This window comes from Callithrix jacchus, chromosome X (assembly GCF_049354715.1).
Source record: "Callithrix jacchus isolate 240 chromosome X, calJac240_pri, whole genome shotgun sequence".
NCBI classification, from domain to species: Eukaryota; Metazoa; Chordata; class Mammalia; order Primates; family Cebidae; genus Callithrix; species Callithrix jacchus.
Genome location: NC_133524.1, coordinates 12,336,330 through 12,355,922, shown reverse-complemented (window position 1 = coordinate 12,355,922; position 19,593 = coordinate 12,336,330). Strand labels below are relative to the sequence as shown.

The 19,593-nt window shown below is 40.5% G+C and overlaps 1 protein-coding gene across 12 annotated transcripts in view; it reads right to left on the bottom strand.

The window, feature by feature from the left end:
* Positions 1–19,593, bottom strand: part of FRMPD4 (FERM and PDZ domain containing 4) — a 908,838-nt gene that overhangs the window by 589,719 nt on the left and 299,526 nt on the right. For 3 of the 12 annotated variants that reach the window (XM_078363747.1, XM_035287597.3, XM_035287601.3), the window contains exon 1: positions 654–937. The exons of 8 other annotated variants lie outside the window; for them this stretch is intronic. Coding sequence is in view for 2 of the 4 variants with exons in the window: in XM_035287601.3 (XP_035143492.1) it covers positions 654–685 (32 nt within the window). In the remaining 2 variants the exon portion in view is untranslated. Of the gene's footprint in view, positions 1–653; positions 938–19,593 lie in introns of those variants that run through there. One more of the 12 variants, XM_035287595.3, reaches the window with a different exon arrangement.

The window sequence follows — 19,593 nt, the reverse complement described above, 5'->3', positions numbered from 1 at the left end:
GAGGGGGCACTCTCCTGTCACCCGCTGCGGGTGCCTCCAGATCTGAAGGATCTGGTCTAACAGTCTATGGCACACTGGAGAACTGTGAACGCTACCCCTCCCTCTCCAAGCCGAAAGAGAGCCGTGCAATCGCAGGTTGCCTAAAGCCTCGGTTTGCTCCGTAAACAAAACTAGCAATCGGAAGGAGCCGGGATGATTGAGGCTGGGTCGTTAGTCAAGGGAAAGGGAAGGGAGATGCCCGGCGCAGCGGGTTCGATTTGGGGAACGCAGAGTTCCCACTGCTTCTCCAGAACCGCGTTGGCGAGACGTGACCACTGGGCTGGCTAGGAAGGTGTGTCTTTGGACAGCAGCACCGCGGGAGTGTCGGCCAAATAAGAACCCGAGGCATTTGCGGGTAGGGGGATGAACACAGCTGCTCCCTCCTTGAGGGGCATAGAGCGGAGGGTCCCAGGAGCCCGTGATGCGAAGGCTAATTCTAAGCCGGCTTGGAATCTAAGGGAAGAGGAGGATGAGAATAGGGTCTGACACGCAGAGCGAGCTGCTTTTGCAAACTGAGCCGTGGGTGAAGGGAACAAGGAAGAAAAAAGCAAAACAAAACAAAACAAAACAAAACCTTGCCCGAGAAGCAAATACACAGAAACATAAACACTCACCTTAGGCAGAGTAAACTCCAAGTTGCAGCCATCTAGAACTCCTCCTAGCCTTCTCTTTTACATAATTACCTTGGATAATCAGCCCTGTTCAATTAACTCAGTTCTACCTCCTGGGAGGTTCAGGCTTTATTGGGCCCCCTTTTCCTGTTCCTCTTGGACTCTCAAGGCCTCTTCTCCACAATCCTTTAAAATATCCCCCCAGACTGTGAAGGTCAGCTGGCCGCACTAAGTGTGTGCTCTCCCACCGGCAGCGTTCACCTGGCGGCAGGGCCACCGCAAAGAACAGAGAGCACCCCCCAGAAACGTTGAAAGATCCAGCCAGTGCTCCAGTCTAGCTCTCTGAGGGGATTAAGAAGAAAATAGGTTTAAAGTTCCCACACTTCTGCTCCTCTCCTGGTCTGTCGTTAGATTTAAAGTCTTCAGTATTCAAGCCCGGTACTAACGCATTGTAACGTTGTTGTTGTTTTTAAGCATTTCTTTCAAAAACAGAACATAAAATAAATAGCAATCTGCAAAATCTAAATGACTTAAAACTCAGGCATAATTACATTTTTTGAATACATAGTTATCAATTTTCCTGCAGCTTCTTCTACACAGGCTAGTTTAATTGCATGAATACGGTTACTAGTCAAGGATCAGAAGAGGCGAGAGGGACCTTGGCTTTTGAACTCTATTGTTTGTAAAATAATTATAGTTTGGGTCTGCACTGTGCTTTATAATTTTCAAAATAATTTTTTTTTGCATTGGAGTCTCATAGCAACCCTGTCATATAAGTAAAGCAATATGTTTAGAAAAGAGAAATCTTTTATTTTTATGCCTTCATCTATTCTCAACATACGAGACAAAGAGATGGTTGTGTGTGTGTGTGTGTGTTTAATATGATCACATAAGGTTACTTGTGTGATCTAAACTATGCAGATGCTCTCCATTCTATGTGAAGCTAAAGTTGCACTCTGCAGGGACCAGCAAGACTGTAGGTCCCTCATTCTTTGATCTCTCTTACCTCAAGTATTACTGCCCACCTCGCTGTCCCCTTTTTCTCTGTTGCTCCTCATCCCCCACCCCGAGCCCCACCTCCCACACACACATACATTCACAGGGCTCCAGCAATTCTGGCCTCCTTGCTGTTCTTCAAACTCTACAGGTATCTTCCCACCTTAGGCTCTTTGCAATGGTTGTTCCCTCAGCTTGGAATGCTCTTCCCTGGGATATCTGCATGGCTGGCTTCTCCACCCTGTCAAATCTATGCACCAATACCAATTCCAAAAAGCCCCTTCTAAAAAGCCTGTTTAAAATTGCAAAAGGCTCTCACACCCTGGACTCCAAGTCCCTATTAACTGTTTTATTCTTTTTTCTTGTTTCCATAGCACTTATCACCCACTAGCACATTATATAATTTATTTTTATCTTTAGGATTTTTTTTTGTCCGAATCTCCCTCTGGAGCTCCACAAGGGCAGAGATCTTTGTTTTGTTTTTGTTTTTCACTGATGGACCCCAAATGCCTAGGCCACTTCCCCAGACGTAGAAGGAACTTAAGAAATATTTGTTGAATGAACAAATCTTATGCCCATTGGATTCACAGCCAAACCAAAGCTGGCCAAGCATCCCCAGTGAGTACTGATCTCTGTATGACTTCCTGGCGTATGTCTGTCCCTCTCCCTACCCATCCACGTACCCAGCATTCTTCAACCTCCTTTGGACTGAGTGTTAATGATGGCAACAAAGGCCTTCTTAGATTCTCTAGTTATTTTTTCCCTTCACCTTTTCTACCTTTACCCAAAGAGAGTTGCCACCAACACGTTCCCATTCCCTCATCTCTGAGTCAACATCTGGCAGCACAATACCACCTCATGACTGAGAAAACTGGATAAAACAGTGCCTTCAGAGAATGTGTTTTGAAAAAGTGCTTCCTTCTGAGAACAGAACAGTTGGAATGCTCTTTTTAAAAGCATAACTCTATTCATCAAGAATTATTCCAGATACCAAATAGCTAATTATTCAACAGTGAAAGTGACAGGAAATAGACATTGTATTTACTTCTAGAGAGAGAGAGAGAGAGAGAGAGAGAGAGAGAGAGAGAGAGAGAGCGAGCCTCCCTTCAAGACATCTGGTATACCTGGAACAGCTCGCTATTGGCCTTCTCCCTGTGCCAATTTGTGTGCTACTGTTATGAATGGTGCAGATGCCATCCTTCCACAGCATAATAGCTATCAAGGGAAATGACTGACTTCTACAGGTCTTTACACACCTCTCATATAGTAATTATCTACTATGTTTTCAAATGGATTGATGTTGTTTTCTAAAGCAAAGAGATTCCACCCCTCCTCCTTTGTTTCTCATTAATATAACAATGGAAGAAGCTGCTCCGTTGAAACATGCTAACACAGTGAGATTTTATCTTTAAGCCATCTTGGCAGAGGGGCAGAGATTGAAGTAGTTGGTCTCTCAGCTCTGTCCCCTCTCTGTGACAGGCCTATGCTGCAAAGGTTAGGATAGATTTGTTTAGCATGAAATAGATCTGCCTAAAACAAAAGCCAAAAAGTGGAATCCTGAGTACATATGTGGTTGTCTGAAGTTTTCTTGTCAATCTGTATAATCTTTAAGGCTCCTTCTAGATCTTGCAGGGATTTACTAATCAGAAACTGAATTATTCAACCTTGAGAATCTACTTAATTTGCTTTACTTAGGCTCAAGTGACATTTGGTCATTTCTGAAAACCAGACACTTTCAAACACTGTTGAAAGTACTCATGAATAAAAGATTCAGGGTCACCAGATCCAGAGAAAATCCTATAACTTCTCTGAGACTCAGTTTCCTCAGCTGTAAAATGGAAATGATAATACATCTCTACCTTATACAAAATGAGAACTTGAAGTTGGACACCAGTTTACAGTTGGCTACATATGAGTTGAAGCACATGAATGTTAACTCTAGAAGGATTTCCACAACCGTCTGCAGACTTGGCAGTACTGGTAGAAAAAGTTTCAGCCTCTAAAATGACTACTTTGGAGGCCCAACATTTGCTTTGATTAATCAGAGGTGGGCGCTTTTGCCTCAAAATCACTTTCTTGCCTGGGCTGTTACTAAAGCCCTAAGCTGTGGTATCTTTTATGCCCTGGAGGATTCTCAGGAGGAAGCATGAGGAATTTGTTCATCATTGTTAAGGCCTTATCTAAAGCTGGTGTTAGCAATCTGCTATTGGGCCAGCTGTTCCATATAGGATGGCAGCTGAGGGTTCTTTTGCTGCAAATTACAGTAGAGAGAGCCCCAAGCATTTCTCAGCTGGACTATAGCATCTCAACCATCTGGTCTCAGTCCTGAAAACAGAAGTAAATAAATAATAGCAAGGTATCCGTTCAATCAACAAATATTTATGGAGTGTCTCCTATGTACCAGGCACCATTCTAGGCAACAAGGCAAGTCTCTGCTCTCATAGAACTTACATTTTAAAGAGGAGATAGATGATAAACAACAAAATCTGAAATTGTCGTGAACAAGAAAATAGCAGATAGCAATGAGCAGAGAATTAAAATTCTTCTGATGGAAAGGGAGTAGCTAGGAGGCTATTTGCTATTCAGTGGTTCAGGAAGACTTCTATAAGGAGGCGACATTTAAACTGAAATATGAAGAACAGGAAGGAGGCTGCCACACAAAATTCCTATGGAAGAGCATTCCATGCAGAAGGAACAAGGATAAAACAAGGATGGAGTCCTTGAGGCAAGAACAATGATTGTATGTTTGAAGAATCAGAAGGCAGCCAATGTGACTGAAGAGTAATGCATTAAATGAAGTGAGAGTGAGTGAATTTGCAGGGCAAGAAGGGTGAGATCACATGGGGCACAGTACGCCAGTATCTGTCTGGTTGGTAAAGTAGCATGGGAAGGCATGTGAGGATTTTTAGCACGGAAGTGGGCAAATTTGACTTATGTTTTGAATGACCACTCTTGAGGGAAATGAGTGTGAGGGCAGGGAAATTACTGATTTAGGAGCCTGCTGCAAGAATCCAGGCAAGAGCTGGCAGCACCTCAGAGAGGACATGACAAGGAAGTGGTGAAAAGTAGCCAGGCTCAGGATATGTTTTGAACAGGAAACTGTGATAGGTTACATGTGGGCGGTAGGGAAAGAGGAATAAGAGAAAACTAATTTATTTATATTATTTACGAAATACACTGGTTCGATCACGTGTGGTGACTCACACCTATAATCCCAGCAGTTTTTGAGGCTGAGGTGGGAGGATCACTTGAGCCCAGGAAGTTGAGCTATGATCATGCTACTGCACTCCAGCCTGAGCAATAGTGAGACCCTGTATGAAAAAAAAATAAAGAAAAGAAATACCATGGTTCCCTTCTCCAGATACAGAACATATAAAAACCAGAAGGGTTTGGCCTGGTACACTGGCTCAGACCTGAAATCCCAACACTTCGGAAAGCTGACGTGGGAAGATTGTTTGAGGTCAGGAGTTCGAGACCAGGCTGGGTAACATAGTAAAACCCCATCTCTAAAAGTTAACATAAAATAAAATCTTTTAGAAACCAGAAGAGTTTTACCTCTCTCTTGCCTGCTCAAGGCCCTCATTCTAGCACTTACTGTCTCTTTTTCCTATATCAGTGTTTTATTTTTAATTTTATGCTAAGCTGTTGGACCATTCCCATGTGCATTCAAACATGATGCTCTTTATCCAGTCTTTAAAATATCTCCTAACTCCCACCCCATCTCCTGTCAGCTAAATCCCAGTTTTCTGCTTGCCTTTATGGCAAATCTCCAAAATGTTCTCCATTTGCTATCTCCTACTGTATGTTGAATCTATTCCATCCATGTTTTCTTTTTACCCTTACAGTCATGGTACAACGTGATACCCTACATGGAAACTGTTCTTGTCAGTGTAACCAGGGACTCCACGTAGCAAAATCTAAAAGCCAATGCTCAGTCCCTATCGACACAGCTGACCATTCTCTCTTCCTTGAAATATTTTCTTCACATGTCTTTGGGGACACCACATGTTCGTGGTTTTCTTCCTTCCTTGCTGTTTGCTTCTTCTCAGTGTTTTCTTTGTTACTCTTCTGTCATGGTATGTCATCTTGCCAACCTCTAAACACTGGAATGTGCCAGGGTTCAGCTAGTTTCTTCCTTTAAGTATCTCGGCTTACTTCCTAGGTGACAACATTGAGTTTTATGATGCTTAATATTATCTATATGCTGACAAATCCCACATTTCTATCTGTGGCCAAGATCCAGACCACCCACTCAACATCTCCATCTAATGTCTAATAGGCACCTTGAAATTAACATAGCCTAAAACTAATTCCCATAGAGAAGACTCCTGCATGTAGTCTTTTCCATCCCTGGAAATGCCAATTCCAGCCTTCTAGTTGCTTAGCTCCAAAATCCAGGAGCCACTTTTAACTTTTTTTTCCTCCTAAACCTCACCTAAAACTGATCATCAAATCATTCAGACTGACCTCCAAAATAGATCCGCATTATTTATGTATCCTCCCAACTCCACCACAACCACTTACATTCAAGCCTCCATTGTCTCTCTCCTGGATAATTTCAATGGCTTACTAGCTGCTCTCCCTGCTTCCCTCATTTCCCCTTCTTTTGTTACTTTTCACCTTGTGTGCATGTCTTAATATTCTATAGGCTGGGAGAGGGACTAGGAGTTGGAAAGCCAGAGAAGTTGGTTTCAAATATTATTGTTTTCATCAGTATTCAATAAAGAGATGAATCATTACTGTACATTTGTAAGTTTTGAGTTTTCTAAACATCTTTGTTCCTTTATATCTGGAAATAATCCTGTAAGTTAGAGAGGAAACTTATTATAATCCCATTTTAGGGATGACAAAAGGTGAGACCAGAAAAACTAAGTGATGACAATAATTCTTACTAAGTATGAGGATTATTATATTATAAGAAGCATTGTTTCCTAGGGATTTATCTAGCATCATAAGGGGAACTTTTGAATACAGATTTGTGGAATCAAAATCTCTCAAATTCTACCAGTATAATTCAGTTTTTTTTTTTAATCTCATATTTGATTGTTCTAAAGAAGATTCAAAAATTGTAAATGCCATACGGGGCATAAGAAAGAGCAACAGAAAGGCACCAGGATTTCTTGGTATGATTCCAAAATCTGTAAATACAAGTGACCCTAAGAAATCATTTAACTTTTCTTAGTGTTAACATCCTCATTTGTAAGCTTTATAGTTTAAAATAAATGTGCATGTCCTTTTCTCATTTCCTTCCCCTTCTGATGCAATGCAGATACACAAGTGAATCTTCCTAAGGGCCAAGAGATGTATAACAGTTTGAGATTCCATCTACACTGGTAATTCTGTAATCAAGAAGACTATGTTCTATAGGAACAAATTCAATATCAGAAACTTTTACCAGTCAACTGTATATCTATAAAATAGACAATGATTAGCTCAGCCCCCTAGCAGCTGACTTTTTTTCAAGGTTAAGAATAACATTTGCTATATGGACCTTTCCCTGGGCCTTATTAGGTCACTTAACTTCCTTTCTTTCTTTATCCCCACCCTCCCTCACCCATTCTGCTCAGGCACATACCAAAAGTCTGCCAATGAAGGATTATAATTACTGCTTTCCCACTGAATCTCCTCTTGTCTGATGAGGTATGGAAAGGCACGGGGAGGAGGTCATTTAAAAGATTCTGCCAGTGTATAATTTTCAGACTATGAATTCTTAATGTGACATACCCTGTAACAATATTTTGAATTCTTATGCAACATTCAAAAAACCTATAAAGCTTCATATTTGTCTGAGACATATTTTAATATTTCAAACTCATTTTAAACCTTTCAGATCCGGACTCACTTTTATGCTGTCTTTCTGACATAATGTTCCTTCACCTTGGCCCCCCGACTAGACAAAAACTAATCAAATCATGTTGAATAACAGCACTTCTGCTTGATGGATAAATTGCTCTAGTCCTGAAGATTATTATGAGGGTGAACTTTAAGGGAGATGTATGTACAAAAATGGCAGACTTGAGATCAGTTATTTCAGGTTTTTGAAGTCTCATTCATAAATTAATTTATTTTACTTATTAATTCATTCAATTAATATTGACTGAACATCTACCATATGCCATCTACTATATACTAGGCATTGTGGAGAGGGAATCAAGATGAAGACTTGACTCCTGTCCTCAAGGACTGTAGCAGGTACTGGTGCCTACTCTTTTCATGTGGAAATGAAGTTTCTTCTCAAAACCACCCGAGGACCCACTTCACATCCAGCATCCAGTAATTCCCTCCCTCCTTACTGCTTCCTGTCTCTAAATGAGGTCACCAAGCCTTAAGCTATATCTATCATCTTGCAACCATGAGGCAACAGGCATGAAAATCAAAATGTGGAAGCTACTTTAAAACTGGGTAACAGGCAGAGGTTGGAACAGTTTGGAAGACTTAGAAGAAGACAGGAAGATGTAGGAAAGTTTGGAACTTTCTGGAGACTTGTTGAATGGCTTTCACCAAAGTGCTGATAGTGATATGGACAATGAAGTCCAGGCAGAGGTAGTCTCAGATGGAGATGAGGAACTTATTGGGAACTGGAATAAGAGCGACTCTTGCTATGCTATAGCAAAGAAACTGGCAACATTTTGCCCCTGTCCTAGAGATCTGTGGAACTTTGAAATTGAGAGAGATGATTTAGGGTATCTGGCAGAAGAAATTTCTAAACAGCAAGGAATTAAAGAGGTGAATTGGGTGCTCTTAAAAGCATTCAGTTTCATGCATTTACAAAGTCATAATTTGGAATTGGAATTTATGTATAAAAGGGAAGCTGAGCATTTGCAGCCCGACAATGTGATAGAAAAGAAAAACCCATTTTCTGAAGAGAAATTCAAGCCCACTGCAGAAATTTATGCAAATAATGAGGAGCCGAATGTTAATCACCAAAAAACAGTGGGGAAATTGTCTCCAGAGCATGTCAGAGACCTTCATGGCAGCTTCTCCCATCACAGGTCCAAAGGCCTAGGAGGGAAAAATGGTTTTCTGGGCAGGGTCCTGGGCCCCCTGTTCTGTGCAGCCTCAGGACATGGTGCCCTGCATCCCAGCTGCTTCAGCTCCAACCATGGCTAAAAGGGACCAAGTTATAGCTCAGGCCATTGTTTCAGAGGGTATAAGCACCAAGAGTTGGCAGCTTACATGTGGTGTTAAGCCTGTAGGTGCACAGAAGTCAGGAACTGACGTTTGAGAACCTCTACCTAGATTTCAGAGGACGAATGGAAATGCCTGAATGATAGGCAGAAGTATGCTGCATGGTCAGATCCCTCATGGAGAACCTCTGCTAGGGCAGTGCAAAAGGGAAATGTGGGGTTGGAGCCCCCATACAGAGTCCCCACTGGGGTACTGCCTGGTGGAGCTGTGAGAAGAGGACCACTGTCCTCTAGACCCTGGAATGTTATATCCACCAACAGCTTGCACGGTGTGCCTGGAAATGCCACAGACACTCAATGCCAGCCCATGGAAACACCTGGGAGGGAGGCAAAGCCACAGGGCAGAGCTGCCCAAGCCATGTGAGCCCACCTCTAGCATCAGCATGACCTGGATATGAGACATGGTGTCAAAGGAGATCATTTTGGAACTTTAAGGTTTAATGACTGCTCTATTAGATTTCAGACTTGCATGGGGTCTGTAGCCCCTTTGTTTTGGCCAACTTTTCCCATTAAGAATGAGTGTATGTATCCAATGCCTGTACTCACATTGTATCTAGGAAGTAACTAACTTGTTATTTATTTATTTTTTATTTTATAGGACTTTTGGGTTAATGGTGGAATGAACTAAGACTTTGAAGGACATGCTGGAAAGGCATGATTGTGTTTTGAAATGTGAGGACATGAGATTTTGGAGGGCCCAGAGGCAGAATGATATGGTTTGGCTGTGTCCCCATCCAAATCTCATCTTGAATTATAATTCTCATAATCCCCACATGTGGTGGGAGAGACCCAGTGGAAAGTACTTGAATCATGGGGGCAGTTACCCCCATGCTGTTCTTCTGATAATGAGTGAGTTCTCATGAGATCTGATGGTCCTATAAGAGTTTTCCCCCATTTGCTTGGCACTTCTCTCTCCTGTTGCCTTGTGAAGAAGGATGTGTTTGATTCCCCCTTCTGCCATGATTATAAGTTTTCTGAAACCTCCCCAGCCATGTGGGACTGTGAGTCAATTAAACCTCTTTTTTTTTTTAATAAGTTACCCAGTCTTGGGTATTTTTTTCATAGCAGCATGAGAATGAACTAACACAGGAACCTTATTGGATGGGTGGGAATTCAGAATAAAAAGACCACTCCAGACAAAGAGAATGTCATGAAGATGAAACCAGGCAGATAAAAACAGAAAGTGAACAAGTCTTTCAGTTGGTGTACATGCCCCGAGTTGGAGAGAAACCAAGGATATAAGGGGAAAATGAATTCTGACATCAGGTCTTCAGTTTCACACCATGGACCTGCCATTTTAGTAGGCAATTGGGTTCCATTAGAAACTCGAGAACAAAGACTTGTAGGGGCAGTTACAATAGGAAATTGAGCTTTATCGATAGAGCAATGGGTGGATAAAGGCGAGGAAGAAAACCTGGAGTGCAGAAACCAGTAAGGGGATACTTTTAATGGTCAACCCAAGTGAGACAGTATGTATCAATGATGCAAACTAGGGCTGGGGCCTCTAAAACAGAATAGCCATGATGGAATTAGGATGGTTGGCTAGGCTTGTCTATTGAGTATGAGAGACAGTCATGGAAGGGAGAAACCAAATGAGACTTCAAGGAATTCAGTAAGAGCAGCAGGTTTAGGGGAATGACAGAAGATTGGTTCACTTGTTCCTTAGCACCCTATGAAGAATGCTGATTTCATTAAATCAAATTCCCTTCCCTGCTCAGAACCACTCAGGGGGGTCTTTTGTAAGGCATCAGTCCAGTCTGCCTGTGATGTGGGATCTCTCTTTCACCTTTCCTGTAGTCACTACCAAAATTTAGGATCCATCCTTAGCTGTGTGCCTGGCTTTGTGAGACACTAAAATCCACCTCTCACATGTTATCCCTCAGAGCAGGAGGATAGAGGGAGATTCATGATCTCTTTCTTCCCAAGGAACCAGCTTTGTCTCTGACCAAGAAATGTAGAATTCTCCTCTCCACGGCTTTTTGCTATTATTATTATCTATGCATTCTGGCTTTTCTTGGGATTCTTGCCATCAATTGGCAGACAGATGTCCTTCTCTATGGTTCTTCCTGTGTCCTGCTGAGTCACTGGCTAGTGACAAGCTGTGGCTAAGTTGTCAGCTCCCTAATTACAGGACAGTCTAATTACAGACATGTTACACTTGCAAGGTATTATTACTGAGGCTCTGTCTGCCATAGCCCGGAAGTAATCAAGCAAAATGTTATCTCAATTGTTATGGGAATGATATATGGAGTGATGTAAATTCTCTCATGCATTCTTGGTCTTGGGGATGCCCTTGGACTCTGGGGATGGGTTAACTGAGTGGATCTTGTTGAGTGGGCTAGAATAAAACAGCAGGTAAGATGAGAGAAAGCTGAGGGGACAGGAGAATGGGGAAAAGAGAAGAGTCATTAAACTAGATTCTTCAGGGCTATTCAATGAGCAGCGCAGAGCTTTCTGTCCCCCTAACCTCATTCAATCTTTGCCCTCTTCAACATAGGAGAAGAGAGCTTTTGTGTTTGCTAAAGCTAACATTTGAACTCTTATTACAAGGGAATGTGAATGTCAGCAAGTTGAAAGTTAGTCTTATAATTGTTCCACTCTGAAGAAACTAAAGGATGTAAATCTACTCCTGTGGAGGACTTTACCCTGTCTGGAGGGATGCATTGGATCCCTTCCATAACAAAACTGGGAAAGACAGCCTCTGTCCACCTGACCCCAGTGTGCTTGCCAAGAAGGCTGCAGATAAAGACCAGGGATAAAAAATTAAGAGGAAAGAAGCCAAGGAGAGGAAATCTCCCAATTGCCCATCAGAGGCTGACTGTCAAGATGGAAAGATTACTTGGTAAGAAAAGTAATGTTGGGTATCATTTTCCGGGTTTCTTGTATGTTTGAGAACAGCCAATAATGAGATTCTTTCTTTCTGGTAATGCCTCCAGAAAGCCTTCCAGATGTGGTTTCATTCCAGTTTTTTAAAACATAAGGGGTATCTTTCTAACTCCAGGTGACTGATCTCTCAGGATGTCCAGATTCCAGGAGAATATTCCAGAAAATTAACACAATCTACAATTGCTCATACATGAAAGCTACATCAGAGCTGTATCAGAGTGTGGTGACACAGCAGAGGAGAATTTTGAACTCTCAGTATGGAATTATTGGAAGAGTTGACAGCTTTTAGAAAGCTTCTGGGGCCCCAGGCATTCTCTCAAGATTGCCAAGACATTACTTGCACAGTGACTTAAGAACCCAGTCAGTGGGAGCGGTCTCAAAGTTCACTATATCTCAATGGAAATGAGGATGTAAATGTTCCCGGCTGATCTGCACACTGGAAAGCATACTATGCAAAGAAGAAATTAAATGGGCATTGGGCTTGGCAGTAGAGTACATTCCTTGATTTACTCATTCTTTCATTCAATAAATATATATTGAGCATTTATTACATAGAAGGCATTGTACCAGTTGCTGTGTCTACCACTGTGAGCCACACAGGTGTAGCTTCTAGCACTTTTACATTTCAGGGGCACTCCACTTTGGAGATCCGTCACTCTCCCTTCATTATATGAAGCATATTAAAATGCTACTCATCACACATTAAATATACTTTTTTGCTATACATTTTGAAAGATTGTTTAAAAAATCTATAATTTTGAATTTCTCAATAAAATATTTAGTTTACTCTTGTGATTTAATTTGATTCATATACATCTATGTAAGGATAGAGTTTCATTCACTTGGTTACCATATTGTAGTATCATTAAATTTTGTAAATATTTAATTACACATTTATTACTTTTAATTTTACAGCTTATTTTCATATTTTGATGGCCAATGTCTGTTTTCCTCCGGTCTCAAATTATGAACTAGGCCCTTCAAAATCTCAAAGATCCTTGATATTTGGTCTGCCATATGTTAGGAAATAAAGAAACCCCAATGGGTTCTCCCATTGTAGAACATAACTTCCAGTGTGGGAGAAAAAAATACTTATTTAATTATCTGATGGTGTACATATTCAACTATGATAAGAGCTAATAAAAGAATGTACAGAATGTTCTGTTAGCAATTAACTCAGGACCTAACCTTGTCTTACAAGGAACATAGTGTTAGGGGAAGTTTTCATAAGTAAGTGACAAACTGTGAACACTGAAAGATGAGTGGAAATTAAGGGAAGAGGAATTGGGTCAGGAAGATCATTCCAGAAAGGGAGATTAGTATGTGTAAAGTCCCTAGGAAAGGAGGAGTCATGGATGTACCAGGAACTGGATTACAAAGAATACAGGGGAGAGTGCTAGTTGATGAGGGCAAAAAGGAGGGCAGAGGGCCCACAAACCACTGGAGGAATGCCTTGTGAGTCTTAAGAGCAATGTAAGTCATTGGAGTTTCTTTTTTTAATTGCATTTTAGGTTTTGGGGTACATGTGAAGAACATGCATGACTGTTGCATAGGTACACACATGGCAGTGTGATTTGCTGCCTTCCTCCTCATCACCTATATCTGGCATTTCTCCGCATGCTATCTCTCCCCAACTTCCCACCCCCCGCTGTCCCTCCCCTATTTCTCCCCAACAGTAGTGCTCCCCTCCCTGTGTCCATGTGTTCTCATTGTTCAACACCCGCCTATGAGTGAGAACATGTGGTGTTTGATTTTCTGCTCTTGTGTCAGTTTGCTGAGAATGTTGGTTTCCAGGTTCATCCATGTTCCTACAAAGGACAAGAACTCATCATTTCTGATGGCTGCATAATATTCCATGGTGTATATGTGCCACATTTTCCCTGACCAGTCTATCATCGATGGGGAAAGGATTCCCTGCTTAATAAATGGAGTTTCTTTTCAGAACAGCAATGACATGTCTGTTCCTATGATTCCGAGGGTAGGTAATCAAGGTGGGAGAGTAGAGAATGAAGAAAAGCACAAACCAAGAATTGATTCCACTGCTCTAACCCAGGTAGCACAGGCCCAACACTCCATCAGAGGCATGCTTTTACCTAAGAAGTTTAGATAGTTGTCACAAGTAGTAAGAAGGGCTGCTACTGGACTCTAAGGAGTAGAGACCAGGGATGCTATGAAACACCCAACAATACACAAGACAGCTTTACAACAAAGAATGATCCACTCAATTGTCAATGGTGTCGAGGTTGAGAAACCTTGCTACAAGACAATGCAATAGACTAAACCACAATGTGTGTGAGAAACCTCATCAACCTAGAAACCATTTCAACATAGAAGTTGAAAATGCAGTCTTTTCTACTGAGATCAAGCTATGGAGAGAGATGCTAGAGTGCAAGGAACAAATGGAAGGAACCAGGAAGAAAAATATTTAACGAAAATCAAGGCCAGGTGTGGTGGCTCATGCCTGTAATCCCAGAACTTTGGGAGGCCAAGGTGGGTGGATCACTTGAGCCCAGGAATTCAAGACCAGCCTGTCTCTACTAAAAATATAAAAATTAGCCAGGCATACTGGTGCAAGCCTGTAATCCCAGCTATCTGGGGAGGCTGAGGCAGGAGGATTGCTTGAACCTGGGAGGCGGAGGTTGAAACTAAGATGACACCACTGTAATCCAGCCTGGGTGACACAGTAAGCAGCGAGTGAGACTCCATCTCAAAAAAAGAAAAAAAGAAAGAAAAGAAAAGGAAATCAAGCCATGACTCAATTATGTTCTCTGGTGCATTACAGAAAGTTGAGAACTTGGGCTAAACTGTAAGAACTAAGGTGGTTGGGTCCTCAGCCAGCATAGGCAGGCCCTCCTTACACAATTTTGCAGAATGTACACTACACAATTTTTTAGGGTACCATTCATATAAGGTATTAACATTATAGATATGACTATTTGCTCAGAAAATTTTCTGAAACGTAGCAATGAAGTACTTTAGAAAAATAAATCTTTTTCTAATTTTTATTAAAATGTTATATGAGCTACTTAGTGTTTACATCATATTAAAATTTTTGATAGTTAACTGTAAGCCGATATATACTTGTATTTGAACACCTGGCCCCTGCTGGCCTTGTTCCATGTCAGAGATTCAGAATGACTGGTAAACCTTCTAACGTTATCAGTTGATCTGTGAGCTCAGTCCCTGGCAATATTCCTGGAACCTCCACATTATTAACAGAAAACACTTCAGATTGCTCATTAAAAAAAAAAAATACTGTTAATTGTTCAACTCTTCCCCTTCCTTTTGGGCAGGTGGACTACATTTCCCAGAATACCTCACAGTTGGATGTGGCCACATGAGTGATTTGAGACTGTGAAATATAGACAGACGTGCTGGCTTGGTCCACAAAACATTCCTGCTGTAGAGTTTTCCATTCTCCTTCCCTATCTATTCAGAGACCACTCCAAGGACCTACAGAAAGATGAATCCATAAGATGGAAGAATTCTGGGTTTCCAAGTGACCATATGGAGCCCTCATCAACCCACTTTGCAGTGGAACACAAAGGAACAACCTTTATATTCATCTTTTGTAAATTTTAGGTTGTCTGGTACAGTGGTTGCTGCCCATCCTAGTACATTGCTAAGAGGGAAATTACAGTCATCAAGTCTATAAGGAGGGTGATACAATATAGTGGGTAATGCCACAGAACATGGAGCCAGAGTACATATATTTGCATCTTATTCCTGCCATTTTCTAGCTGTAAGAACTCGGACAAATTTATTTAAATGTCTGTATCAGTTTCCTTATGTATAAAATTGGAGTAATAATGATATCGAGCTCATAAGTGTGTGGTGAAATTCAATACATGAAAATTGTCCCCGCCAATGTCTCGTACATCTTGATTTCAGTAACAGTTCACTATTCTGAGGCTGACACTTGAGCATTCCAACTACACATATGCTGAGAGACTTACAGAGGAAGACTGCTAATGATGCAGGACCAGGCCTTGTCACTAGATCCAGATCTTCCCTAGGACTCTTCCTGCAGCCTAAGATGCCATGGGTCTCATGACCCAGAGATGAGTAACCTTGGAGATTCCCTGCAGCACAGGAATGAGACATGTTGTGAGGCTTGAATGTGATAGCATTGCTTGGGGAACCAAGCGCACAATTCAGCTTTATCTTGTGTCAGTTTGAGAGTGATCTCAAAGATTTGCACTCTCAGAGAGATTATCTCTGAGGATCCCACCACTCACCATAAGTCCATGGAAGGATCAGGTAAAGTTAGACTATGCTCAGATCACCTTATGCAAAGTCACCTGGGCAAGGTAAAGTAATGGACTAGTAGTCCTCACTTCCAGATCCCCATTATACTCTTAAAAATGGAAGACTCTCCAAAATCTTTTGTTTGTGTGAGTTATATTTATCAATATGTACTATGTTAGAAATTAACACTGAAAAATGTTTAAATATTTATCAATTCTTTTAAAATAAGAACAATAAACCCATTACACATATATAACATTTTTAATGAACTAACTATATTTCAAAAAAAAATTGTGAGAAAAGTGGCACTGTTTTACATTTTTGCAAATCTCTTTAAGATTTGGCTTTAAAAAGCTGGATTCTTATATCTGCTTCTGCATTCAATTTGTTGAGATATCACACATCATGTAGCCTCCAAAAAACTCCACCAAGCACTAATGAGGTAATGAGATTGAAAATAGCACATAAAGTCTTAGTATTATTTAAAAGTAATTTTGATCTTATAGTCTCCCTGAATGAGTTTAAAGGACTCCCAGGATTCCCTCCCTATATTTGAAGAATCACTGAAAGTGGTCAATCATGCCACAGTGCCCAGTACTTGCTCAGTTCTCAGTAGCTCTTACTCTTTGGTGGTAGGACTTTTGATAGCAAATGTCTGTTTTCTTTTAAGTCATTATATGTTATTGTACCCCAGCATAGATAAATATACACATTACCCATATTTGAAAATGAAAGGCTAAAAGATTTGCTTGCTTCGCCCAAGGTGACAATCCTAGTCACTTTGGGATCCTAGTCTTGGATTTTTTTCTACCCAATAAATATTTTTACTTAGTCCTGATAACACATCGCAATGTTTACTTAGTCTACTGTTAATATACTTAGTTAGATACAGGTCATCTGAGCATAGCACACCTTTTACAGGTGACCTCAGTTCTTATCCAATCCCATTCTTAGTCTATATTTAGTATTTTTGGACTCCTGGCCTCAAGCAATCCTCCCCACTCAGCCCCACAAAGTGCTGGAATTACAGGTGTGAGCCACCTTGCCAGGCCTATAGTAAATATTTTCTATGCATCCTAACAGAGATTCAATTTTGTGGTCCAGTCACCAGAAATGCATGTTTTGCGATGATCTCGTGAAGAAATCTTTTGGGAGAGAAGAAGAGAAAGATGACTCACACCACACACTACTTACCAGCAAATATGTTAATTTCTTTAACTGAAAATGCCAACATTCTTTCCTCATTTTCGTAATCCCATCTCTTCTTCCTCTCTTCTCTTACACAGTTCTCATTTCTTATACAGTAACTCAGAACCTCACTTTATAGTGGAGGAAAACTTCACTTTTACCCTTAATTCATGATTTACATTTTACAAAGGCAAACTCAGTGATTGGTGACTACTGCTGCTTCTTTGAATGCCCCTTGGAGAGCACAATTCATTCAGCCATACGTAGAATAGTTCATTAAGAAAAAAATTACAAAATTTCTTTACTTGTCTTACATTTCTACTAAGTGTCATAGAACTGACTTCATTCTCATAGAGCTCGAGGCCATCTCAGTGAAGTCCTCTAATTTATATTTCTGTGACTATAGTATTACATTCCGCTTCTACAGATACATTTATACAACGTCTACTTAAGCAAATTCAGGAATATCACACAGCCCATAGCTGTGTGGTCTGAATGAAAGGTTGAGTTTGTGTTATCATTCAAACCTGTGTTCTGTTGCATATTATTTCAAGACAATGAAGATGAATTCAATATATCCCTGCTTCACCTTCATATGTTTGAGGAAATTCTCACATCATTATTGTCTTCTCTTTTCCAGGCTAAATAAACCTACCATTTTCCTTTAATTGAAACTCATACTTTTATTTTCTTTCCCTATTATCTTGCTTAGCTTTCCATAGACTCCCTCTAATCCTTCCATATGTTTTTTAAAATTTGCAGTACCAAGTTACCCCTAGCCTCTAATACGGTAGATTTTAAACCATGTAACATATGATATATGTAATTGTAAGAAATAATTCATAATTGTTCTTCATTTCATATTGATGACATATCAGTCACAAGTCCATTTTAAGATTAACAATTTCTTTTGTAAATTACGGTGAACTGGCCACTGAAATTGGAAGAAAGCAAAGAAATAGCCCTAGGGTGTTAAACTTAAATTCTTCTTCTTTCTGATTACTCAATGATGTGTCCCAGATACATATAGCATGCTGAACTTTTCGTAGTAGAAGTTTTGGATCTATGTATGACTACTCTAACCCCCCTTGAAAGGATAGGACCAAGTGTTTATTTTTATAATATGTGACCCCAGTCCTGGACATAGTGCTGTGGGCCAAGAATGAACACTTGACCTAAGGTCAAGTACCACTCTCAAACCAAAGATTAGCCAAATCCTCTCATTTGAGAATTTGAACTTAGACTCACAGAAAGTGCAGTTAGTCTGTGGTGGGGGATGGAACTCTAAGGTTATGTATTTGGGAGTCCTTGAGAGCTCTTTATAAGTGATCGAAATTGTTAGATAAGAGACCAGGAGACACAGAAATGGGATACATCCTGTGGTTATAGACAAAGAAATGAAGAGAAAAAGAAAAGAGCTTTCAGCTCCAGTGTCCTCCCTTCTCCCATTCTCGTGAAGCTTGCCTGCATTTTGATTCCTTTGTCTGAGTGATCATATAAATATAAATGTACTACATCTTTCTTCTTTACATCCGCTAGTTTGAGCAGATTTCTAACTCTTGGAACCAAATGATTCCCAGCCAAGGCCATCTTCACCACCGGATGGCACAGGTGCGGGAGGCAGGATGAGCCAAGTCTGACAGCCCTGGACACTGGAGACAAGCCTGTCCCTGCCCCCATTCCTCTGTGGCAGAAGGTGTTCTCATTGAGTTCCCACAGACACATACACAGGAGGCCTTTCTGCTTCCATTGACAATGACAATGCCCCAACAGTGACTTGGAAATATTTTTGCTTATTCCTAGCTTTGTTAATAGCCAGCAGTCACCTGCTGTGGACTTCCATTTTTTTAAACAAAAGTGTTTAGCAATTTGGTATAAAAAAAAGACAAGAAAGTGAGGTAAGAATACTTCTAGGTACTTTTTAGAAATGCCTGACGTCTTTGTCATCCACTTAAGTGCATATTTAACAGATTAATCAATGGCTCTTGAAGAAGAGAGTTTTAGTGGATAATTCTACTTGCTAGTAAGTAGACAAGGCAATAATGGAGCATAAGAATTAAAATTAGGAAGGAATATTTAGGTCAAAAGGAGTCAAGTAGGCTTTAGGGAAAAGGTAGATTTTGATGCAGCACTAAGGGGTTTTAGAAGTCAGTAATAATTAAAAAAAAAACTTTTTTGAACATTCCATAACTCACCCTTTGCTTACTTTTCCCAACCACTGTATGTATGTTTTAAAAAAGTATTTTAAATATAAAAAAGAATTGCTCAGATGAAATATAAGGTGGGAAACAGGGAAAGAGGATATCAAGCAGAAAAAGGAGCAACAGATACTGTTTAATATGTTCAGGAAAAAAATGATTGGAACTTAGATATTCGGAAGAATATTTGATAAATATTAATAAATCTGATATTTATCTGATTGGATGAAATCTGATAAA